Source organism: Pleurodeles waltl, chromosome 11 (genome assembly GCF_031143425.1).
Source record: "Pleurodeles waltl isolate 20211129_DDA chromosome 11, aPleWal1.hap1.20221129, whole genome shotgun sequence".
NCBI classification, from domain to species: domain Eukaryota; kingdom Metazoa; phylum Chordata; class Amphibia; order Caudata; family Salamandridae; genus Pleurodeles; species Pleurodeles waltl.
The window spans coordinates 485,218,492-485,244,218 of record NC_090450.1 but is presented as its reverse complement, the minus strand read 5'-3'; the positions used below and the strand labels follow the sequence as shown (position 1 = coordinate 485,244,218).

The 25,727-nt window shown below is 44.3% G+C and overlaps 1 protein-coding gene across 1 annotated transcript in view; it reads left to right on the top strand.

Moving 5' to 3' along the window:
• Positions 1 to 25,727, top strand: part of DAW1 (dynein assembly factor with WD repeats 1) — a 190,905-nt gene that overhangs the window by 55,515 nt on the left and 109,663 nt on the right. Inside the window, exons 4-5 of the mRNA XM_069213859.1 lie at positions 22,216 to 22,274; positions 23,239 to 23,361. Coding sequence (XP_069069960.1) covers positions 22,216 to 22,274; positions 23,239 to 23,361 — 182 coding nt within the window. The remainder of the gene's footprint in view (positions 1 to 22,215; positions 22,275 to 23,238; positions 23,362 to 25,727) is intronic.

The following is a 25,727-nucleotide window of genomic DNA, read 5'->3' as shown; positions in this document are numbered from 1 at the left end:
CAAACTAAGGAGCTATTTTGGCAGGTAATCGGTTCGAACTGCTAAATATTAACACAACTGTTTTTCTATACATTATACAAAGTGGGCTGTGAAACATCCCCTTGCTCAGTCGATGGCTCTCTTGGCTGTCTCAGTTCTCTACTCCTTATTACATGGCTTTCTTTCCTATTCTTATATTTGTCCCACACCTGCACCATAGCTTTGTTACATCGTGTCAGATTGTAAGTCTTGCCCCCTTCCATTGCTGACATGAGTGCACTACTTTTTAGTTGTGTTTCAGCACACAGAAGTGCATCGCTTCCCTCACCCGTTGCCCCACTGCTCCCTACATCCCTGCGTCTTATTTTTTAAATTATGTTTTCATTCTTTTAAATATTATTTGTGTGGGATTCTGCCTACACATTACATCCCACCGCTCCCCTCAGCCCATTTATTTTGGTTTCGTTTAAAAAAAAAATATTTTTTTATTTCCACCAGGGCTCAGTAAACTGCTTCCGGGCAGCTCGCTTTTGGGCCCCTGCAGTTCACGCCGTTATCTTCCACCTCCATCTCCTGCGCTTGCAACACCTTTCCCTAGTTCCCAGCAACTCCACACTGCCATCGACCACTCACTTTTCTCCCCAATGCATGAGACGCACATGCTTTATTATTTTTTTTATTTACCTCTCAGTGTTGGCCCTCTTTAAAGGATTTTTCTTTCTCTCTAAGGCAAGGCTGGCATCTACAGAAACCAAAAACCATAAACAAAGCCAGTAGGTTTCACTGGAGAGACCTACTGACTTTGCCAATGCTTGTTTTTTATTTTACATTTTTTGTAGGCCTCCAGTTAGTTTAAAAAGATGTTGGTTACCCTTATAAACTATGATGGAGTTGCATTTCGGTTTGTTGCTAATAATTACATAAAACGTTGTGCATGAGATAGAATAGGCAGCAAGACAGCGTTGCTATGATTGGATTAATTCATACATCAAGGCAAACATTATTATATAAATGATTTTATGAATGTAAAGAAGGCCGAGAGAATGTGCAGGGCTTACATTCTGATATTCTGGTTTCTTAAGAGTTATAAATCTGTTGACTAAGGAACCTCTTGTACATCTTCCTTCTTGTTTTGTTTTGAAAATGTTCTAGCAGCCTGAAAGGGTACTTGAGCAACCTGCGGCTTATTTACATCAATTGTGTAATTTCTCCCATTTGGGCTCTACTCACGAAAGCTAGTCAGTTAGGTAGTACTATCTGATTTACTCCAAAATACAGTTCACAGACCTTCGGTCAGAGAACTCCATCTACCCCCCTCCTATGGGGTCTAAGATCTCTGCAGACGAAAGTACAGGATTTAGTAATAAATGTGGGATGGAGGAGAGAGAAGTGGTTGGAAAATGGGGAAAAATGATTCCTAAATGATTGGGGTTAAGGAGAATTAAAGGAGGGGTTTCAATGATAGACATGCAAAACACACCTACGTAGGAGTAAGACAATTGCAATTCAAATAAAACTATTTTAATTCTACTAAAGCGCTACTACTGTCAAAACAAAATTAAATGCACTTCTGGATAGCCTTGCATGTAGTCAAGTGCCACATGTGGCCAACCACATACTGGTATAGGAATCATTAGAGGTACGCTATGAAGCGTAACACCACGTGGAAAAAATATATATTTAAAGAGAATTACATTTAAATTGTGCACGTAAGAGTGATTTGAATGAAACATGTAATTAAGATTGGAATGCCTTTGTCTCTGAGTTTTTCCAAAGTCATCGCCAATCACTAATGCTTCTTCAAGATTCTTGAGTTCATCCTTGGAATCATGCTTGATCTTATGTATAATCCTTTGTGAAGTTACCTGGGCTGTTATTGGGTGAAATGGAGCCCTTGTATCATGGAGATTTGATCACTGTGATGGAAGAACCTAGGGAGGAATAAAATCCATGCATCCATGCAGGACTGTGTCATTATATTAGTTAATGAATCGCCTGTACTTGGTTTAGGGTTGTGATTTACAACCAAAGGTAGCAGGTTAGATAGGGATGCTTCTTATACACAAAAAATTAAGTGAAGGACGTCTTGCCCCCTAAGGTGATAATTTGTATGGAGGGAAGGGTAGAGGGCCAATAAGGATCTAATGTTAGCAGCAAGAAATGCCTTCGCTCAGGCTCGTAAGAACGTACATCATATTGTCGTATGAAATGGGGATGGTTTATGGAGTACTATTTAATAAGCCCATAGCTGGTTGTGTAATGAATTGGCACTTATGGGTATGGGAGCTGAAGCTACAGTGAAAATGGGTTTCCAATGAGTATAATAAAGAGCGTCTGCAACTAGGGCCTCTCAGTATTTTTGTAGGGGTCGTCCTACATTCCATGCTGCAGATAGTATAGCTGTTCAGCCTTGGATGAAACGTGCAACGTCCTTGAGATGATGTAACGCCATTCTACCTTGAATTGGCAGTGAATCAATTGTGTACCGTACGAATGCACACCAACTGCTTATTGGCTGATGGTTTCAGCACCAGGATACCCAGGTGATAATTTTTTATGTAAATTATTTTGTCTGGTATGGAACTATGGCCCTCATTCTGACCTTGGCGGTCGGCGGAGAGGCGGCGGTCGGACCGCGAACAGACCAGCGGTAAAAAAAATGGCATTCTGACCGCGGCGGTCACCGCCGCGATCGACTGCCACTTCCCCACTCCGACCGCCACGGCGGTCATGACCGCCGGGCAGGAGTTTGCGCACTCCGGCCCGGCGGTCGTCCCAAGACCGCCAACGGTATCATGACCCTGCTTACCGCCGCGGTTTCTGGCGGTCGGGAACCGCCATGCGAACCATGGCGGTAGGCACTATCGGGGCCAGGGAATTCCTTCCCTGGCACTGATAGGGGTCTCCCCCACCCCCAACTACCCCCCACGAGTTCTCCCCCCACACCCTCCACCCCCCTGCCACCACCCAGAGGTGGTACGAACCCCCTCCCCACCCCCACCCCGACATGCACATACATGCACCCCGACATGCACACACCCCCTACACACACGCATACACAACGGGGACACATACCCGCACACATACATGCAGACATGCGCACCCGCCGAACTGCACACATTACCCATAGACACAGCAGCACCCCCCGCCCGCATACACGCACTCACACACCCCCTCTACACACTCACACGCACACCCCCATGCACGCACACATCACACAACACCCCCCCCACCCCCTCCCCTAACGGACGATCAACTTACCTTGTGCGTTGGTCCTCCGGGAGGCGACGGGAGCCATGGGGAGGTGACCGCCAACAGAACACCGCCAACAGAAGACCACCACACAGATATGTGGGTCGTAATTCTGTGGGCGGTGTTCTGCTGGCGTGGCGGTGGAGGTTGACCAGTCTCCACTTTCCCGCCGACCGCCAGTGTGGCTGCTGGCGGTTTCCCGGCGGAACGCTCCCAGCGGTCGGAATACGCACAGCGGCATACCGCCGCGGTCGGCGGTCTTCACCGCGGCGGTAACTCAGCGGTCTTGCGAAAAGACCGCCAAGGTCAGAATGAGGGCCTATGTGTTTCCAATCTAAGTGCCTTTGTAGTAGCCACTTATTTTCCTTCACTTGTATATTCCTCCAGTCAGTACTAACACCTTTTTTTGTTCTAATTTTTCGTAAATTTCTTATTAAACGTGAACCAAAAGTTTTCTCCTCCGATGAAGCTTGTCAAAAAAACTAAACGGACGTTTATCACAAATAAGATATTGCGCATCAGGCAATAGGATCTGAGATAACGCCAAGGTAAAACACTCATATCGTAGTTTCAAGTTAAATTGCACCTCTTGAATAGTCAAAAACAATAGTTTCAGAAAAGGTCTTTTTAAGTTGAATTGACGGCTGGGAAGTTTTTAGGGTGCTTCAAAATCTTATTTGTGACTGCAGTCCATTAATGTGCCCTAGAGACCCTGTACAATCTAGAATAATTAGCAAGTAAATGGAGCTATTTTTGGCCTTATTGACAGAAATCACTCATATTTTTTTGAGTAGGAAAGCATGCTTGATTTCATTTAAACTGGAATTTTTTTTTATTTTTTTTTTATTTTTATTTTTTACCTCTTTTCAGGAGAAAAAAAAAGGTTCCTAGTTGTGAAACTTTGTACTGCGAACATTCTAGAAAATGTTGTGGTGACCAAATCATTTGTTTAAGAGTTTGCATTGATGGTTATTAAAGTGTGTGTGTGTGTGTGTTGGTAGATGTGGATAGGTGTCAGATGTCTTGGCTTCATTTGTGATCTCTTTGCCTTTCATGCCATTGACCAAACCGTGGTACTGGAAATATTAAAAACAGTAGAGAAAATGGGTGGTTGGTTATCAAATGTCCGGGCCTCGAAGTATTGAAGATTACCATTGAGTAATAAAGCATTCATTCCGTCCACCGAATGTCCGATGGTGTGACGCAGTGGCTCAAATGTGGCTGATTTTCTACCATGTATCGAGAGAAGGTGCAGATTCTGGTGAGGAGATGAACGGAAGTGCCATCAATCAGACTGACATAGACTTGAAAGTCGCTCCAGTGATCTGCTGCCCTGTTCATGTATAGCATTATACATGTCAGATGTTTTTGCGGGTCGCAGGAAAAAAAAAGGCAAACCTCTACATAGCACGCACTCTTATTTTTAGTGTAACATACCTCACGTTATCTGCTGCTCTCCTCATCCTCCATTGCCTCCTATTTTATCCTCTGTGTAGGAGGAAGATGTTCAGTGTGAACCATCAGTGCTAGGAGTTGTCCAATTTTGTTAAGCCGGTCGTAGATGAATGCCTGGTTAATGAATGTATCAGGTTGTAAATATTAGTGCCCACTTACTGATTCAACCCTCTTTGCGTAAACTCGTAACATGGCTTGTTTTAAGGCTTCTCTCGTAGGGGATTTCCATGTATAGTCATAAGCACTGAATAGTTCTGCGCGCCTGCGGGGACCCCGGAGCACTGTTGTGTAGTATATTCTTAAGTGCAATCATCAGCTCCTTGACAAAAAGGTCTGTGAAAAACACTTAAGAATAACAATGTGCAGCCTATGTGAACAGCTACACAGGCCAAATTGTTAGAAGAAAAAAAAAACAGTTGTAGTGTAAATTTCACGTTTAAACCTCTATTTATTCTATAAATACATAAATAAATACATTCTCATATTTTATTTACACCTCTCATGAGAATAAAACAATGTAGGGCAGTGTAGCCCATAGGCTGCCATTATACAGAATGAAAATAGAGCTGTGCCTTTAAGAAAGTAAAGTCTTCCTGTTTCCCATCATGCACAGCAAAAGGCAGTTGCCTCAGTTCTTTTTTCCGGCTCCTTTCTGACAGGACCCTGAAGCATTGAGCTCTACCTCACAAAATCCTTTTGTGACAGAAATTCATTTAAAATCTTTTGAATTTCATTTTCACTCGACGTTTTTAACATTGAGTGATAATTTTCTGCTTTTTTCTGTTAGATTCTGACAGAATTTTGAGGTTTTTCTACTTCAGAAATGCCTTCACTGTTTGACAAATGTCCTTCTTGTGGCAGAAAAAAGGCCAAAACAGATCCACATCGGGTCTGCATAATTTGCCTTCCATCCAGCCACAAACCGGAGTCGTGTGACATCTGCAAAACCTTCTCCAGAAGGACCCTTCGTGACAGGGAGAAGATCCGACTCCAGGCGAAAGAGGACAGGAGGAAAAGTGGTCATTCTACCACAGAGCGAGGAGAAGGTCAGTCTTCTACCAGGGCTCACACTGGTTCCTCTATAACTCCGACCAGACCGGCTCAAAAACGGCACAGGTCTCCGACGACGTCGAGGGCGTCGACGTCGAGGCAAGGAACGGCGCCAACATGCTCGCCGTCGAGGAGTGGTTCGCCGGCGAGAAAGAGACATCGCTCGCCGTCGACGACGATTTCGCCGTCGAGACGGCGTGGACTTTCGCCGTCGAGATCTGGGTCACCGTCGACACGGCGAGGACGTTCCACGTCGAGGAGATCTGAATCCGGTTCGCCGTCGAAACGGCGAGATCGATCAACGTCGAGGGGTGCTCGACGTCGTAGACGTTCACCGTCATCACGGCGACGTCGAGGGTCGTCGTCGAGAGATTCTCAACGGCGAGAAGAATCGACGGCGAAGGACACTCGCCGTCACCGTACTTCGACGTCGAGGAGTGTGTCGACGTCGAGACAATCAAAAAGACCTAGGAGGGTTTATACAACCTCAGAATCCTCGGCTTCAATCATCCTCCTTCCAGCGTCTCCACAACTCTCTCCTCGACAATCACCATTGCCACAGACGCCGGTAACACCTACGGGGCCTCTTCCGGCTCCTCCTGTAGAGTCTGTTTTGAGGACTCCAACGCGGTCTGTAAGACGTTCGGGACATTCCTCTAGACGCTCTTCTTCCTCTCGGCACCGTCATGACCCGCAGAGATCTCAGCATTCACATCACAGGCGTTCTTCTTCGTCTACACGGGACTACTCTCCAACCCTATCGGACTCACCGTCCCCGAGAGTGTCCCCCATAGATGATGTGAATACGTTCCAGGAGGTCTTAGTACGAGGGGCAACCAAGCTGAACATCCCGCTGGCGGTACCTGCCCCATCGACGTCAGTGATCTTCGAGACCTTGCATCACAGGACATCTTCCAGACCTTTGCTTCCACTGGTTCCAGGTCTCCTTGAACCAGCAATGGATATTTTCCTTGCACCGGCCGCAACAAAGTCTGCTCCTTCCAGACTTATTAAAAAATATCGTCCACCAGAACAAGATCCTCTATTCTTGAGGTCGGACCCAGTTCCTGATTCGGTGGTCATAGTAGCGGCAAAGAAACTGCATTCAACCTCACCATCTTCTTCTTCACCTCCAGATAAAGAGAGCAGAAAGATAGATGCTGCAGGACGAAAAGTATGCTCTACTGCAGCCGTCACGATGAAGGCAGCCAGCGCTACTGCGTTATTAGGGCGGTACGATCGTGCCCTCTGGGACTCTTTAATACAGTTTGCGGAACATCTTCCTAAGGATAAAAGGGAAGATTTCCTGGAGGTCGTGGGTGAGGGATCCATGGTGTCTAACCAAATTATAAGTGCTGCAGCTGACTCTTCGGTGCTATCCGCACACAATTATGCACACGGGATAGCGCTCAGAAGGCATGCATGGTTGAGACTTACATCACTCAAACCTGAAGCGCAGCAGAGAATACAAAACCTGCCTTTCTCGGGCTCCACCTTGTTCGGTTCTCATGCCGATGACGAGATGGCTAGAATGAAAGCTGAACTAGATACCTTGAAAGCGGTAGGGATGGAAAGACCGAAAGAACAAAGAAAGGTTTTCCGGCCATATCAACGACGACTTTTCACCCACCGGTATCAGTCGCCACACTGGATGTCTTCGCGCCCCCAGCAACAGCAACAACAGCAGTATCAAAGGGGTTTCTCTACTCAGCGAAGGTCGACAAGGGGTCGTTCAACACCTCAAACTCAGGCAACTCGACAGGCTCCCACGTCTAAGCCCTGAATCTTTGCTTCCCCCTCCTCCGTTATCCACTCCGGTAGGGGGAAGTATCTCAAATCATCTGGACGAGTGGCTACGCATCACAACAGACGCCTGGGTATTGAATATTGTGAGACATGGTTACGCTCTCAGATTCACCAGTCCTCCACCATCTGTTCCACCCAAAACAGCCAACCGCCATCTCGAAGCTCTACAGTTAGAGGTCAATATCCTATTGCAAAAAAGAGCCATAGAACCCGTTCCCATCAGCCAGCAAGGGAAGGGGATTTATTCGAGATATTTCCTTGTACCGAAAAAAGACAAACAAGAGTTTCGTCCCATCTTAGATCTGAGGACAGCAAACAAATGGATTCGCAAAGAAAAATTCAGGATGTTAGCCTTACACCAAATTTATCCACATCTACGTCAGGGCGACTGGCTATGTGCGATAGATCTTTGCGACGCTTACTTTCACATCCCAGTAACCAAGAAACATCGAAAATTCCTAAGGTTCACTGTCGGAAAACGCCATTACCAATTTGCAGTTCTACCTTTCGGCCTAAAATCAGCGCCAAGAACTTTTTCCAAATGCATGGCGGTAGTAGCCGCCCACTTGAGGAAACAGCGAATATTCATCTACCCCTATCTAGACGATTGGCTCATAAAGGCCTCCAGTTGTCTCGAGACACAGCAACATTTCGAATGGACTCTACAACTGCTGCAAAAACTTGGTCTTCAAGTCAATCTCCTGAAATCTACAGCAACACCTGTTCAGAGGTTGCATTACTTAGGGGCCATTGTAGATACCAGGCTAGGAAAGGTGTTTCCTTCGGAGGAACGACGGTTATCGATTCTCCAGAAGTGCAAACAACTGCAGGAAAGACCTCAAGCCACTGCAAGAATAATAGCTTCTCTACTGGGCTCGATGGCGTCTTGTATCTATCTGGTTCCCAATGCTCGCCTCCATATGAGACCATTGCAGGAAAACCTGGAGGATCAGTGGTGTCAACTGAGGGACGATTGGGAGAACAAAGTCCTTCTTTCTCCTCACACCCTACAATCCCTCAAGTGGTGGTGTTTACCCAGCAATCTCTTGGTGGGGATTCCGTTCCAACAACGGCCCCCATCTCAAACCATCGTAACAGATGCGTCACTGATCGGATGGGGGGCGCACATGGAACATCTTCGAGTCCAAGGCGAGTGGTCACAGAGAGAGAGTCTCTATCACATCAACCTGCTGGAACTTCGCGCAGTCCACCTTGCGCTCAAAGCCTTCCTTCCCTCTCTGAGAACGGAAACTCTCCTTCTCCAGACAGACAACGTGGCCACTATGTACTACGTGAACAAACAAGGAGGCACCAGGTCCAGAATTTTATCCAGAGAGGCTCAGACAATCTGGCATTGGCTTCTAGCCAGGAACCTGTCACTAGTGGCAACTCACCTGCCCGGCATCCAGAATGTTCAAGCGGATGCCCTCAGTCGGGTAATGGACGAGAACCACGAATGGGTACTACACGACGACGTCGTTCATTCCATTTTCGCACTCTGGGGTACCCCCTCTACAGACCTATTCGCAACCCCAGAAAACAAAAAATGCCAAAACTTCGCCTCCAGATATTACCATCCAGGGACACTGGGGAATGCCCTGTGGATAAGCTGGTCAGGAGCATTTCTTTACGCCTTTCCACCGCTTCCCCTGATTCCGGCGGTCCTCCAGAAGCTGTCCAATGTTCAGACCAAAATGATCCTAATTGCTCCGGAGTGGCCACGCCAGTGGTGGTTCCCAGACCTTCTTCACCGGTCACTCAAACCACACATCAGGCTACCATATCGTCCGGACCTTCTCACGAAGTTCAGAGGGCAGATATCTCATCCCAACCCCTCATCGTTGAGTTTGGCAGCATGGCTCCTGAGCTAGTGCAATATGGACACTTGAACCTACCTCAGGATTGTATGGAAATTCTGAAGGAAGCAAAGCGCCCTTCCACACGATCAGCCTATGCAAGCAAGTGGAAGAGATTCTGCATTTGGTGTTTACACAACAACATTGACCCGGTTTCCTGTGGAGAACAATCTATCCTGCCATACTTGTTAAGTTTGGCAAAATCGGGCTTACAACTGTCGTCAATAAAAGTTCACTTGGCGGCTGTCACAGCATACAGAAAGAGTCCTTCACAAACTTCCTTTTTTCGGATTCCGATTATTAAGGATTTCCTAGAAGGTTTAAAGAAGGTTTTTCCCCCCATTAGAAAGCCTTCTCCTCCATGGGAACTGAACGTTGTCTTATCACGTCTGATGCTGCCGCCATTCGAGCCAATACATAAGGCATCGCTGCAACATCTCACATGGAAAGCTGCTTTTCTGGTGGCAATCACTTCAGCGCGTAGGGTCAGCGAAATCCAGGCCCTTTGCGCTCAGGAACCCTACACGGTTTTTCATTCTGCAAAAGTGGTAATGAGAACTCATCCAAAATTTTTACCTAAGGTAGTCTCCGACTTCCATGTGAACCAAACTATTTCATTACCGACTTTCTTTCAGAATCCAGCTACTCCTGCTGAGAGAACTCTGCACTCTCTGGATGTAAAGAGAGTCTTGAAATTTTACTTGGACAGGACAAAAAGCTTACGAAAATCACAACAGCTTTTTATTAACTATGGCCCAATCAGAACAGGTTTGGGTACATCTAAACAATCTTTATCCAGGTGGATTGTTTCATGTATAATGTTATGTTATCAGTTAGCAAACAAATCCCTTGGTGGTAGGCCAAAAGCCCACTCTACCAGAGGGAAAGCAGCTACTGTAGCCTTGATGAGAAATATCCCTTTGGCAGAAATATGCAAGGCTGCCACTTGGAGGTCGGTCCATACCTTTACTAAGCATTACTGCCTTGATACAGACGCTAGGGCAGATGCTCAGGTTGGGCAGGCTTTGCTCAAGAATTTGTTTGCATGATTCATGTTTTTCTCAGTATTCTTATATCTACTCCACCGCGGTTATGGGGATGGGCTTGCTACTCTATTCAGTGCTTATGACTATACATGGAAATCCCCTACGAGAGAAGAAATGGTTTCTTACCTGTAACTCCAGTTCTCTCGTAGGGGTATTTCCATGATAGTCATAAGCAACCCTCCCTCCTCCCCGGTGGAGTTGACATAGAACATGAATATTATGGAGGTTGGTACTCCAACAAATGTTTTGTTTTTTCTTCATGTCAGGTTAATAGCCTCCAAAAAAGAACTGAGGCAACTGCCTTTTGCTGTGCATGATGGGAAACAGGAAGACTTTACTTTCTTAAAGGCACAGCTCTATTTTCATTCTGTATAATGGCAGCCTATGGGCTACACTGCCCTACATTGTTTTATTCTCATGAGAGGTGTAAATAAAATATGAGAATGTATTTATTTATGTATTTATAGAATAAATAGAGGTTTAAACGTGAAATTTACACTACAACTGTTTTTTTTTTCTTCTAACAATTTGGCCTGTGTAGCTGTTCACATAGGCTGCACATTGTTATTCTTAAGTGTTTTTCACAGACCTTTTTGTCAAGGAGCTGATGATTGCACTTAAGAATATACTACACAACAGTGCTCCGGGGTCCCCGCAGGCGCGCGGAACTATTCAGTGCTTATGACTATCATGGAAATACCCCTACGAGAGAACTGGAGTTACAGGTAAGAAACCATTTCTTATCTTTTATCGACTCAAGGATATTCACTCCTTTTTACTTTGCTGTACTCTTAAAAGCACTTGATTTCTAGCGCTCTAAAACCAGTCTGTGCGATTCTGTCATGTCTCGTTGTTTGAGCAGTTTAAACTAGAGCGGATAGTTTTGCAGTAGCGACCAATATTTTTATGAATTGTCTTCTCAACCTTGTTGTCTGCCCTGTGCTTTCAGAAGAAATACAGCAGATGGCAGTGTTATATCACTGTAGGAAACTAGATGTAAATAAGCAGTTTTTAAAAGGTGTCCAAATTGTTCAAAGGTATACGGAGTTCACATAGTGAGTGAGGAGTTTGCAGAGATAACACTTTAATGAGCAAAATGAATTATTTCTTCTATTCTTAGATTTTAAATGGGGTTTCAGTTCAGAGAAAAGACAAAGAAATAACAGAACTGACTTTAGTCGCTCAGGTCCTTCGACTCCAAACATTTTAGGAAGAAATGAATCGTCTTCGAAATTTTTCAGTATTTAGTTTATTCTTGAAGATGAATAATGTTCGCTGTAAAGAAGCAAATAAAAAATTCAGATAATCGTTGTTTTAAGTTCCTTTTAAACATTTTAGTCGGGGAAACCTTCGGAAAATATGCTACAACATAGATTTCCTTACCTAATTTTAAGCTATTGTGAAGTCTGACATTCTGTATTTTTTTTTTTTTTTTTTTTGGCGTTTTTGTGTGTCCTCAAATCAACAGATTACGGGGTGAGTTTTCTGTAGGGGGTTCGTACCCTGTTCTTAGCTCCACCTTAATTAGTAGCGCAGCCCCATCCCAGCCAAGATAACGCATTTCACTCCCCACGGAGGGCAGCGAAGCAACTCCATGTCAGGAGTGTACAGATTTTGTTTTGTTCCTGCAGAGGTCATTTTATGTGCATTTTGTAGTGTGAGTCATAAAAAGTCGAGCATCAGGCAGGTCACCAGTCTAGCTACTGACAAAACCAGAACTTCTTGACCTCACAGGAAAGGTCAAGCGATAGGTGTTGTCCCAACGAGGAGGACGAACTAAAACGAGAGGAGGATACCTCCTCATGAGCAGACCGAGTGTGACTAGTAAGGGCAATGGTCAAATAAAAGATTAGCCTCATCATCCTTGCGTCCTTGCTTTGTTGGCGAGCAAGGCTGTTTGAGGCAGGCCATCACACTAGTGACGAAGGTGGGATGGCCCAATGGCAAGCAAGCCAAGTCAACACCATAGTATAATCTCTTAATTGTGCAAAATTTGCTCAGCCAGCAGAGCGAAAACAAAAAACAAAAACAAAAAACAAGCACTGGCACAGCCAATAAGTTTCGCCTAGGTGCTATCTATTGGCTTTGTCAGTTAGAGTAAACAAAACAAGCATTTGCAATGCAATAGGTCTCGCATTAGTGAGAGTTCGAGCTGTTGGCATTGTAAATGATAATGACAACCTCACATTTGGGACCTTATAAATATTTAGCCATGCAGCTCATTAAACCTTTATCAGAAATAAACTGTGTTTGTGCATTCCTTCATACACTTGGCATAAGACTGTAGTGGTCTGAACAGCCCCTACAGAGCACTTGAAAGGTACATGGTCATTTAACCATATATTTAGCCCCTAGAGGGCATAATTGCATAACAAATAATGCTAAAGAACATTGCAGCGTAACCATATAGTCAGCCTCTTGAGTGCTAAATACATTACACATTTTTAAGTCTAGCAGGCCTTTTAAATATCATTTAACTGTGGAGTCAGAGGCACAAGGGTGCAGTACAGCAGGTCATTACTAGATGTTCCTGTAGAGTCAGTGGCAGAAGGTGCAGTACCACTGGCTGTGGCCTGATGTCCCTGTGGAGCCAAAAGCACTCAAAGTACAGTGTCACAGAACAGTGTCAGAACTTCTTTTGACGTCAGAAGCTCAGAATGTCCCCCAAACCCAGAAATGAATGGAGAGGTACCAGGTCCTCAGTGAAATGGCTGAAATCTTTATCAGAAATAAACTGTTTGTGCATTCTTTCATACACTTGGCATTAGGCTGTAATGGTCCGAACAGCCCCTACGGAGCACCACATTTAAAAAAGCATTTGGAAGAAACATGGTCACGTAACCATATGGTCAGCTCTTAGAGGACATAATCACTTGAAAAAAATAATGACAAAGAACATTGCATTGTAACTATATACTCAGCCCCTTGAGGGCATAGAGTATAACACATTTTCAGACCTAGGAGGCCTTTTAAATATCATTTAACTGTAGAGTCAGCCGCACAAGGATGCAGTGCCACAGGTCGTTAAAAGATGTCCCTGTAGAGTCAGCAGTGGAAGGTGCCGTACCATAGTCATGGCTAGATGTCCCTGTGGAGGCTATTGGGGCAACTATCATCCTTCAGCCCTTGGAGAGCATAGTGCATTACTCATTTGCAGGCTAAGCAAGGTTGTCAGAATATTATTGCAAACAAGGCCCTTATAACATAAGCTCGTCAACTGTAAAAGGAAAGTTCCAGCTATGAGAGTTTACATTTGCATTAAATGGTAGAAGAGGTTATGATTTTTGGACCCCTTCTAACCTAGTGTGACCCACAATATGTCCTGAATAGAAACTGCACATTGTTCTGAATGTTTTGGTGGTGTTTGTGGTGCTTTAGGACCACCACAGGCTGAGTTATGGACAAAACATGTGTTGAAAAAGGAATGCCTGCAAAGCATTATGCAGTGAGTTTCCCTGAGTGCAATGAATATTGTAGTATTGGCTCTCCCGCTGTGCAGGAAAAGCCACTGTTTTGGTTTCAATACCTGGGTCGATTTCATGCTATATAAAGCCACAAAAAATGTACAAGACACAACTACATGTATTTACTGATTATGTAAAGTAAGGACCAAGTGAAGGGAAAAGGCAGAAAATGAACTGCACGCATGAACACGAGTGCTTATTGACAAACACGAGAGGCAGGAAACAAAAAAATAGTCCTTCCAAACAGCAGAAAAACAATCCAGGCATAATTAAACTGTACTTGGTCGGTGCTCCTTAGTCAAGTACAGGAAGTGATGTAATGGCTGCCAAACCTGTTAGAAGGCAGCAAAACAAGCGCAACACTGCCTTCAACCTATGGTAAGCGGCAGGTGGGAGCAAAGTCCTGTACTCATTTCAACAAGTCAGCTGTCTAGGCTCGACCTAAAAAACACCACAATCGTGTCAACGCTGGTCACGCCCCAGTGCTGTTTTTATTTGCTTTAAGCCATGTTGCACGCAGCCTGTGCCGCTGTTCAGCATCTTTAAAAAAACCATAACCAAGCAAAATAGCTCACACAGAGCTATTTGGCCTTGGTAATGTTTTTAAAGATGTTGCACAGCTTCACGGGCTGTGTGCCACATGGTTTAAAGTAAACAAAAAAGCGTTAAGACGCACTCAATGCTGACGTTTTGTAGCACTTTTTTCAGCCAACTCAACCACACTTAAGTTACCGACATTTGAAAGATGGAAGGTTGATTTTAATCTTTCATATTCAATCTTGGGACCTGCTGATTACTGCTCATTTCATTAATGAATTCCAACTATGCTGCCATCGTTGTTCCTTTAGATATTATTCCTTCTCTCCAGCAGGGTTGCTTCTCAGGCGTAAGGTGATGGTGGAATGAAAATCGAGTATCCTGGTGTGGGCCGCAAAGGTGGTGGTGGTGATCGCAGAGAAAAATACCACAGAGGCCGTGCTGATGTGGCGCTTGTAAATCAGAGTACTCAGTTTGGCTGAGTTGTAAATGGGAGGTCATGCAGATGGAGCAGCAGTCCGAATCAGAAATAGGCCCGCTAGACAGTAAAGTTACTCTTCGGGGCTGGAGAGGGTAGCTGCAGTGAGGCCATGTTGATGTGACGTTCCCAAAATGAAAATCACCCCTTTGGGGCGGCGGTGCAAGTGTCTGCCTTGCTGATACAAGTAAAGTTAGGTTACTCCATTGGGCTGTGAAGAGCATAGGCTGCAGCGGTGCTCTCAAGCAGCAGCAATGGTGTTTGACGCAGTGCTCCCCCTGGACAAATAAAAGTGTCCAAGAGCCACCACTGCATCGAAGGAATCTGCTGTGCCAAGGAAGGACAACCGTAGGAAGGAATTACATGTTGTGGAGCACTGTCGCAGCCCCTGTCCCGTTGTCACGAAGGCCAGATTGAAGAGAAAATGTCCTAACCGCTATGTATATTGTATAGTTTTTGAACTGTTGGGGTGAATGGTGATGTGGAGCAGTGTAAAGATGGAGCATATCTGCTTAAATGGAGGGCGGGCATGCAATGAAAAAAAAGTACCTCAGAAGCGCAAAGCTAGTGGAAGGACACTGTTTTCTGCAACTCATCGCCAACCGGAAAGGGTACTTCATCCAAACTCTGAGGAACAGACAAAGGCGAGGAACGGAGAGAAGAAGGGCAGCCAGTGACGCCAGCTGACCAACTAGAAGAAAGAAAAGGAGAGTGACCGGGGAAGCCTACTAATGGTAAGTAATGAGAAGACTGGGGGCAGGCTGTAAGACCCTTTTAAGTTTTATTTTTTTTCTCACACAAGATTTTGCCACAGTGCAAGTGCTGTGCAGGCAAAACTTAAAAAAAGCAGTGTGAGTAACCACGGCCGCGATCCAGATGATCGAAGCACAACCATGGTAATTTTAACTTTCCTCTGACCCAAAATCAAAGCAAACATTGCACTATATGCACATTTTTAAATGCATCGCAACCCAAGTTGAGAGTCAGCAGGTGTGCCCAAAGATACCAAACAATGGGAGCGTAAAGCAAAATCACATCCTAAAAGAAGAAACGTACTGTGTTTTGCAAGCTGGCCACCAACCACTCGGTTTTCGTTGAAGCACAGTGGCAGCCATTAAGAAATGAGGCACCCCCAGGACTTTGTTGAGGAAAATGTAGCACCATCTTGAAGTCAGATGCTCCGAAAGAAATACATTGAATTGTTGGTGGTGGCCATTTTGAAGCCAGACATTGACTGAATCTCAATAAAATCAATGGAGTGATCATTTTGAAATCCGACATGCACACAAAACAAACAATACTACTGGGGGAAAAAAACACGCTAGTCAACAATAACTGATGGATGCAAGCCAAAAATTAGAACAGCGCTGCAAGAGATGACCGCTCACTAAACAAAAAGGAGAACTGAAAGAACAATGATGACAGAGACAAAACCAGGAAGAAGATCAGCAGACTTCTATCTCTGGCCTCCAGATCATCTACCCCTTTCTTTAGGAAAGACAATAGGACCCATATGGAAGGAGTGGCTCAGCAAATTCAGAGACGCAAAGCACAAGAAGCAAATTTTAGCCATAATGAAGAACCTCCTCATAAAGGAGATACATACAATTATATGGGAATTACCACCCACACAATCACAGACCTACACATCAGTATGTGCCAAGTAAGACACAAACGTTTTGCCCAGGAACATCGACTATGAGTAATACACTATCCAGCTGGCGTCACACGACAAGGGGAACAACTAAATTGTCAAGCAGAAGCACAAGCCAAAAGATTTGAAGACGATAAGGCAGAAAAGCGAGAACAGACATTCTGGCTGCAAAACCAATCAAAGAAAACTTCAGAAAAACAGCTGTCCCCCAATGATGGCTCGTGTCCTGCCAAGAGTGTCACAAATGTGGAAAAGAGAACAATTTTTGAAAAATTGTGGAAAGGATCAATGAAAATGTCAAATTGGCACTCACAACATCATAAAGCCAGATGTCATGAATGTCCCTTAAGAGACACCAGCAGCAATATGTAAAGATCCCGGACACCATGGTAAACAACCTAGATAAAAAAAGTATCCACATGAAGCTCAACATCCTCATCAATCGCCTTTGAAAGCAACCAATATCTTCTAATGGTATCCCACTAGGAAGAAGGCAACAGCAAATGTCCGTGCATTGAAATCATCATGGGAAACCACTGCATCAACTTCATACTAGACAGTGGAATGTCCCTAAACTCCATTAGTATAGAAAAATACAGGAAGATGAAACCACAGCCATGACTGCATCCAACCAAGATACAAGTCCACACCTGGATGATGAAGAAACCAATACCCTACGTAGGGAAATTCACAACAAAACTTATATACAAGAACCAAACCACCGAAGAAGACATACACTTGTTGGCTGGCTTAGGGTCAGCAGAATGTCTACTCCGCTTACCCACTGAGGAACAACTTAAACTGATCGCAGTAATACATTTGGTAGAAGATATACCATCAGCAGTATGCTGATACCCAAAGTTGTTCACAGGATTAGTGAAATGAAAGACTTTGCCATGCAAGTACACATCAATGAATAAGTCAAACCAGTGGCCCAATATCACAGAAGAATACCATTCCACCTACAGAAAGTATTTGAGGAAGAAGTCCAAAAACTCTTTGTTAGACCTGGATTCTTGGTGTGGCTTTCCCTGCCTTTTTGCTTTTTGACCTTGTGTTTTGCATACTTCATTTTTGCTGGCTTTAGGACTCTGGGCACTTCACCAATGCTAATGTGCATGTGATCCTTCTCGTAAACATGATCAAATTGGCTTATCCACAATTGGCATATTTAATTAACTTAAGTTCCTAGTAAAGTCTGCTACCAGTGCCCAGGGCCTATATATTAAATTATACTAGTGGGCTTGCAGCACTCATTCTGCCATTCACTGCAGTAGCCCTTCAAGCTTGGCTCAGGCCTGCCATTTCAGAGCCTGTGTGTGCAGTTTTAAACTGCCATGTCAATCTGGCAAGTTGACCCTCTTGCTAGGCCCAAACTGTCCTTTTTAGTACATATGTCACTCCTAATGTAGACTCTGGACAGCCCCAAGGGCTGGGTGCAGTATATTTAAAAAGGTGGAAATTCGTTTAGGTTTTACATGCCCAGGTAGTGTTAAACTCTTTAATTCATTTTTCACGACTTAAAGGCCTATCCCTCTCATAGGTTAACTGTGAGATTGCCTTATTACACTTTATAAGTGTAATTTCAAATTTGGAAGAGATGGGACCCCCAAGTTTGGTGTCTCTGGAATCACAATTTAAAGTCACAACTTATGGTGAAGTCCGATTTTAAATTGTAATTTTGAAAATAATACTTTTAGAAAGTTTGTGTTTTCTTACTTTAAATCATCTAGGCCCAGATGTATCAAACAGTTTTGTGATTGCAAAAACTGCCGAACGGGCTGTTTGCGATCGCAAAAACTGCATTTTGGTATGTATCAAATCTAATTGGATATTAGGTAACTTGTTACCGAATCGTAAATTGGATTTACGACTACATACCGATTCGGTATTAGGAAGGGGGTGTGTCAAGGGCCTCTCGTCCTAATACCGAAACGCAGAGGTATGTATGATTGTTTTGTGACTGTGAATGCGGTCGCAAAACATTCGCAGTTACCACCAATTTAACATAGGTGGCAACCCATTTCCAAAAGGGGAGGGGTCCCCAAGGGACCCCCATCCCCTTTGTGAATGCATGTGAAAGCATTTTTTAAGAGCAGGCAGTGGTCCCACGGACCACTGTCTACTCTTAGACAATGAAAAGAAAACTTTTCATTTTTCTTTTTTAAATGCATTCCGTTTTCCTTTAAAAAAGAAAAAAAAGATTGCTTTATTGAAAAGCAATCACAGACATGGTGGTCTGCTGAGCCCAGCAGACCACCATCCCCTTGATTGTAACCATTTGCAATGGCTGCCCAATTGCGACCTACCTCATGAATATTGATGAGGTAGGTCTTTTGCGAGCCCTTGCAAATCGCCATATGAAACTCCTGGAGTTTCATACATTCCTATAGTGATGACTTAATTGCGATTCGCAATAAATCGCAATTTGGTAATGGTTATTGGGAAACTTGATACATCTGGCCCCTAGTACCTTCTGCCTGGCTCTGAATACATGTCTGGGTGGGTGACAGATGGGCTCTTATGCATTTCCTCCAAACAGCCACACACTTAAGGGCTTAGGTGTGACTAAGTGGTCATCTGCATGTCGATGGGCCTTCTGGGGAAGGATGGGAGAGAGGAGCGGAGTCCTGTGTCCTGAACCCAACAAAGGGCAGCATAACCCCCCTGTAGTGTCTGGAGCCAGGACAGGAAGGTCAGGGACCTTGTGCACTTCAAAGGCCTCTCTTTGGAGTCTCTCTCACTTCAAGTCACAACTGGGCATAAGAATTGGACCTTAGACACTACCACTTTAGTACACTTCTGGACCTGAGGACATTCTGCAAGGAAGAAGGATTTCTGTGCTGCTGAAAGGACTCTCCTACTGCTGGTTTGCTGTGCCTGCCCTGCTGCCCTCTTGCTTGGGAGTGAGAAGGACTGGGCCTGTATCTCTACATCCCCAGAACTAAAGTGAATCCAAGGGCTTACTGGCTTGCCTCCTGTTCTGAAGTCTTGGGGACATAAGACTTCACTTCATCTGACAACAGCACCTGGACTTTGCAGGCTGCAATTATTGCTCTGTCAAGTGGTGTAAAGCCAGTCCACAGCTCTCGGAAGTGAGTTTAAACTGCTGCACCTGCCAGAACCTGCCCATCAACGCCATTGTACTGATTAGAACTGACACATTGCCTGCTGTGAGATTGGAATTGGCGAACCACTGCTACTAGGACCGGACCAGCACATTGCACTCTAAGCCACCACTTCGGAACCAATGCATCACTGCCACTGCATGGAGAAGATTGACGCATCACCCCTCCAGCATGGATTAACCTGGCGCATCACATTTGGAACCTCCGTACTCCGAACTGGTGCATTGCACTCTGGACCTACACATCCCCACAGTTGCTTTGAGAAATACGACGCAACACCCCAACTGCATGGGATCATTGATGCATCTCGTGCTGTAACAATGATTAAGGTACTGTAGCTGAGCGGGCCCTGTGTGGATCCTGTAGCCCGCCTCCATCGTGGGCGGCCCGAAATCTTGACTTTGTCCCTGTCCAGCGCAGCAGATATTCCAATAGGCACCTTTTGCTTCTGAGCGCCACTTGCACATTTATTCTTTAAAAATTAATATCTCGACTTCTATATATTGATTTTTTTTTTTTTTTTTTTGCTCTTGTTTTTTGGATTGAATTACATTCATTTTTCTAACCTGGTGTGGATTATTTTTGTGTGATGTTTTCACTGTTATACTTGTTTAAATGTTGCACAAATACTTTAAATTATTCCTGCCTGCTGTGTGCCAAGCAACCAGAGGGTAAGCGCAGGATAATTAATGGTGTGTATCTGACTTACCCTGACTAGGACTGTGGTTCCCTGCTTGGACAGGGTGCATACATCTGCCAAACAGAAAACACATTTCTAACACTCTTAGGGCCAGATGTAGGAAGATTTTGAATTGCGACCCGCAAATTGCGAGTCAGACCGACTCGCAATTTGCGAGTCGCAATTCAGAATGTTGGATGGTGTCCCTGACACCATCTGCGACTCGCAAGGGGGTTGTAAAGGCCCACCTCATGAATAATCATGAGGTGGGTCGCAATTTGCGACCCCCTTGCGAGTGGCGGCATTCCCAGGGATGGTGGCCTGCTGCGGACAGCAGACCACCATGCCTGTGACTGCTTTTTAATAAAGCTGTTTTTTTTTTTTTTGTAATGCAGCCCGTTTTCCTTAAAGGAAAACTAGATGCATCACAAAAATGATAAATGAAACGTTTTGATTTCATTTTTTCAGAGCAGGCAGTGGTCCATAGGACCACTGCCTGCTCTGAAATTTTTTTTGCAGTGCCATTCACAACGGGGAAGGGGTCCCATGGGGACCCCTTCCCTTTTGTGAATGGGTTACCACCCATTACAAAAGGGTGCAAACTGCGTTTGGTTTGCGATCCACAAAACAATCCTGCATTGCACTGCGACTCGCAACTAGGAAGGGAACACCCCTTCCTAATTGCGACTCAGAAACCCGTTTTGCGATTCGGTAACTAGGTACTGAATCGCAAAACGGCATTTGTGCATTTCAAAGTGCATTTTGCACGTCGCAAACCGCGAAATTTGCTGTTTGCGACGTGCAAACTGCCTCCTACATCTGGCCCTTAGAGACAAACATAATTGTGAGGACACAAAGGCAAATCCCTGGGGGTGTCTCCACTAGTAATTGTACCTAAACTCAACACACAGACCTACATTTATGTAGGTATGAGAATACTTAACACTGCAGTTCAACTAGGGAGGCACCCAGGACCACATCTTTCGGACATGATTACACTCCTCAACGGAGCTTGTATATTCTTGAGACTGGACTTGAATAAGGGTTATTACCAACTAGAACTTCAGAAAGACTCATGATACATCACAACATTTACCTCAAACCTAGGCCTATCTTGATATGAGCCTCTTAGTTTTGGGGTGTCCTCAGCTGCCGAGATCTTTCAAGAAGTGATAAGACAAGTAATCAGTCCAGTCGTGAATGCATTGAACTACAGTGACGATATCCTAATATTTGGAATTACTACGGAAGAACATGATCGAACACTGGGGCAAGTATGTTAAACATTTCAAAAAGCCAAACTGATGTTTACCCAGCCATGCGCGAGTTCCACCATACTCAATTAAAATTCTATAGACCCCTCTTTTTAAGCCACCGTATAAAGGCTGATCCAGATAAATTCAAGGCACTAAATGAAACACCAGCTGCCAAGGATGTGCGTGATGTCAGGTAATTCCTGGGAATGGCAAACACTGTGCTTGGTACATCAAGGATTATGTGACCATCTGCACTGCCCTGAGAGAGCTGACGAGGAAAAGTACCAAGTTAGACTGGACCCCAGACTTTGTTGCCTAAGTATGCTGTCTCGATGTTTCTCAAGTTGATTCTTTGAATATATAATAAGCGTTATTAAGAGAACCAGAGATTGTCTTTTTTCTATTTTTGTTTGCATCATATTTCCTACAATTTAAGATTGCTGTTTTGCTAACCATATTTTGCTGCTGATGAGATCTATAAACTGTAATATGTTCCCACAATTTAGTGTTACATTTACAAATCTAAGCTCAGGGTTCAAGATACTGGTGTTGAAAGTGTTTGTTTCCCTTTTCAGGTTCTTAGAGCACATATACTTCCACTGACCAATGTGGCATTCAATAAATCTGGCTCCAGGTACGTGTTCTTTTTAATTGGGCAAGGTGATGCATTTCAGTGTTTACTAACTATTATGATGGGATAGACATTATAATTCTTCAATAGAGACACATGTCCATGACACTGACAACAGTATCTTGTCACTCTCAGTGGATTCCTTGTACTATTCTCTAACCATTTAACCATGCATCCAGGGGATGAACCAATGTAGGGCCCAGTAAGGCCTCATGACACTCTGATTGCTTAACCAGACCTCCAGTGTTCCTATTTTCTCGCTCCTAATATTCTCTGGTTGCGTAAGTGTCCCCTCAGAAGTTGAGTGTGTATTGCTCCTGGGTGGCCTCCATACAGCATTCTCTGGTTGATTAACCTTGCCTACAAAGTTGAGATGTTATCATTTGTTAACACAATGACCCATAATCCTGTTGATTTCTACCTTACGAGACAAGCTGCCCCTATTCTCTCACTCTCTGCAACACTTGGGGAATAAGACTGCTGCAAAATTCACCGTTTTTGGCACATGTCTTCAACAACATCTCACACATGCACATTCTACACCCATCATCCTTCCAACCACACATTTCCAAAAGGGTGCCTAGTAGCTGGTAAAAATCACAGCACTTCGCCACCTTGTCAGGGGTATGAGGCACTTTACAAATGCTACTTTTTTTACATTTGTTTGAGCCTTTACAAAGAAATCCAAGCTGCACTAAACATAACTTTATTTTCTCAGCTTTTCAGTGTGCTATACAACTGTTATCAACCTCCATATCTGGTCTGTATGGCTCCATTAGTGAGGTTGATTGGGTAAGGTTCACTATGCAACACATATTCTTGTTCCATTTTAGAGGATTGGAATCCTGCATTTTAAGCCTACAGATTCCAGGTTTTCAACAGTTTCTTAGTGTTTTGTGATATGTTGTTTAGTAGTATGATGGGGTGTTTTTTCCAGTTTGAATGATCTTATTTTGAATCATTTCAGCTTTATCACTGGAAGTTATGACAGAACATGCAAAGTGTGGGACACCGCCTCTGGAGAAGAGCTTCATACATTGGAGGGACACAGAAATGTAGTTTATGCGATTGCCTTTAACAATCCCTATGGGTGAGATTATGCTCTAAACTTCCCCCTTCTGTACAACATTGTCTGTTTTTAGCCTCCTTCAGCTATTAAAGTATGCTTTTGTATGTTGGCTTTCTAGTACCTGCTTAATCAGAAATAAAGAAGCAAACATCGGTTTGTATTTACGTGGTGTGCCAATGTTCTGCTTGCTTATTTTAATATTCTGGTCATGGCATACTGCCAGGCCAAACTAAAAATTTTACCATTGGAAAGAAACTGCCAATTGTCAACATTCTGTGTCCAAAAAGAGTTAGATTTTTTTCAGGTTTCCAAAATACTAGTTAGCACACTGATTACATCACAGGCAGTGACGTCAGAGCTTTTGCTGCACTAATGGCATAATTTTAATATTCATCATGATTCAGTTAGCCACCTCAGCCAAACGTCCCAGGAAATTACATAGCGGGTGCACACTGTCATTATGCTCTTACTGTACTCACCACATGCTTGCCACTTAAGTGCCCTAGCAGTTGTCTGTGTGGATGCCCTCTTACCATGTTCCCTACCTCTAAAAGCTCAAAGTGCCACCATTTGCTCCACTCCTCTGTAGCCCAAATGACACCTCTTTTCATCCCATAAATCCCTTTACAATACTTCTGCCTATTAAACTTGCTTTCACTTTGCTGAGGAGGAGATAAGATGCACCATATTGTGTGCAAAATAGACAACAGGAGCCATCGTTGACCTGTGACAGATAAACCAGTGGTCTTAACCGAGCGCCTGAGGTTCACCCCAGACACCTTCACTATGTCCATCACAGCCTTTCCCTTCCTTCACTGCAGGTAGTTTTGCCAAGCATGATGTGGGGCCACCTTGGTTTGAGGTCAGCCGATTAGGACTCGGAGAGCCTGCAAAACAATTAGCTAAGCTGATGCTTTTCAACTCCAAGCCATCCCTGAAGCCCAAGCGGAAGGGTGAGTGAGTGGAAGACAGAGGAGTCCAGGCTTTGACATTTAAGAGGGCATGGTAGCAGAAGTCTCCATTCACCTTGAGACCAGTGTTGAGAGTGCATTGCCCAAAAACATTTTTCGATAAAAGCTCTTATCAGGTTTGAAGTGGCTGCAACCAGAGGGGTAAAGTCCACAGCACATGAGACTAGGCACAATATTTCTGCATTCATGGTTAGAGCTGTATTAGAGATAGATGCTCAGCCTTGCCATAAAAGCCACATGATTGGGATTAGACACAAATTCTAAAGTTCCATAGGGTTGCACTGTGGCATCAAGTAGGCAGTAAGGCTACCTAAAAGCAGCAATCTACTGTCTAAATTGGTAGGGTTGGCAAGCAAGCACTAAGAAGTTCTCTTTAAAGGGCCCACTCACTTCTATTGTCTCTAAGTGATGGTTTGGGGATCAGCAGTTGAATATAGTATTTTGAAGCAGATTCACTTGGTCCAGTAATAGAATGGTTTGACAAAAAAAAACAGATTTCTTTGTTTGGGAGAATAGGTAAGTGTTAGACCTGACAGCCTTAGGGTGGTCACCCCTAACTTTTTGCCTGCCTCCCTCCACTTTTTGGACACTGTTTTTGCTGGCTTTTAGACTCTGCGCACTTTACCACTGCTAACCAGTGCTAAAGTGCATATGCTCTCTCCCTTTAAACACGGTAACCTTGGATCATACCTGATTGGAATATTTAATTTACTTATAAGTCCCTAGTAATGTGCACTATAGGTGCCTAGGGTCTGTAGATTAAATGCTACTAGTGGGCCTGCAGCACTGGTTGTGCCACCCACTTAAGTAGCCCCTTTACCTTGTCTCAGGCCTGCCATTGCAAGGCCTGTGTGTGCAGTTTCACTGTCACCTCGACTTGGTATTTAAAAGCACTTGCCAAGCCTAAACCTCCCCTTTCTCCACATATAAGTCACCTCTAATGTGTGCCCTAGGTAACCCCTAAAGCATGGTGCTGTGTGGGTGAAACGCAGGACATGTACCTGTGTAGTTTACATGTCCTGGTAGTGTAAAACTCCTAAAATTCGTTTTTACACTACTGAGAGGCCTGCTCCCTTCATAGGTTAACATTGGGACTGCCCTCATACAGTATTGAAGTGCTAGCTGCTGATCTGAAAAGAGTAGGAAGGTCATATTTAGTATGGCCAGAATGGTAATACCAAATCCTGCTGACTGGTGATGTTGGTTATTGCATATTACTATTCTAGAAATGCCACTTTTAGAAAGTGAGCATTTCTTTGCACTTAAATCTTTCTGTGCCTTACAATCCACGTCTGGCTGGGCTTAGCTGACAGCTCCTTGTGTATTCACTCAGACACACCCCAAACACAGGGTACTCAGCCTCACTTGCATACATCTGCATTTTGAATGGGTCTTCCTGGGCTGGGAGGGTGGAGG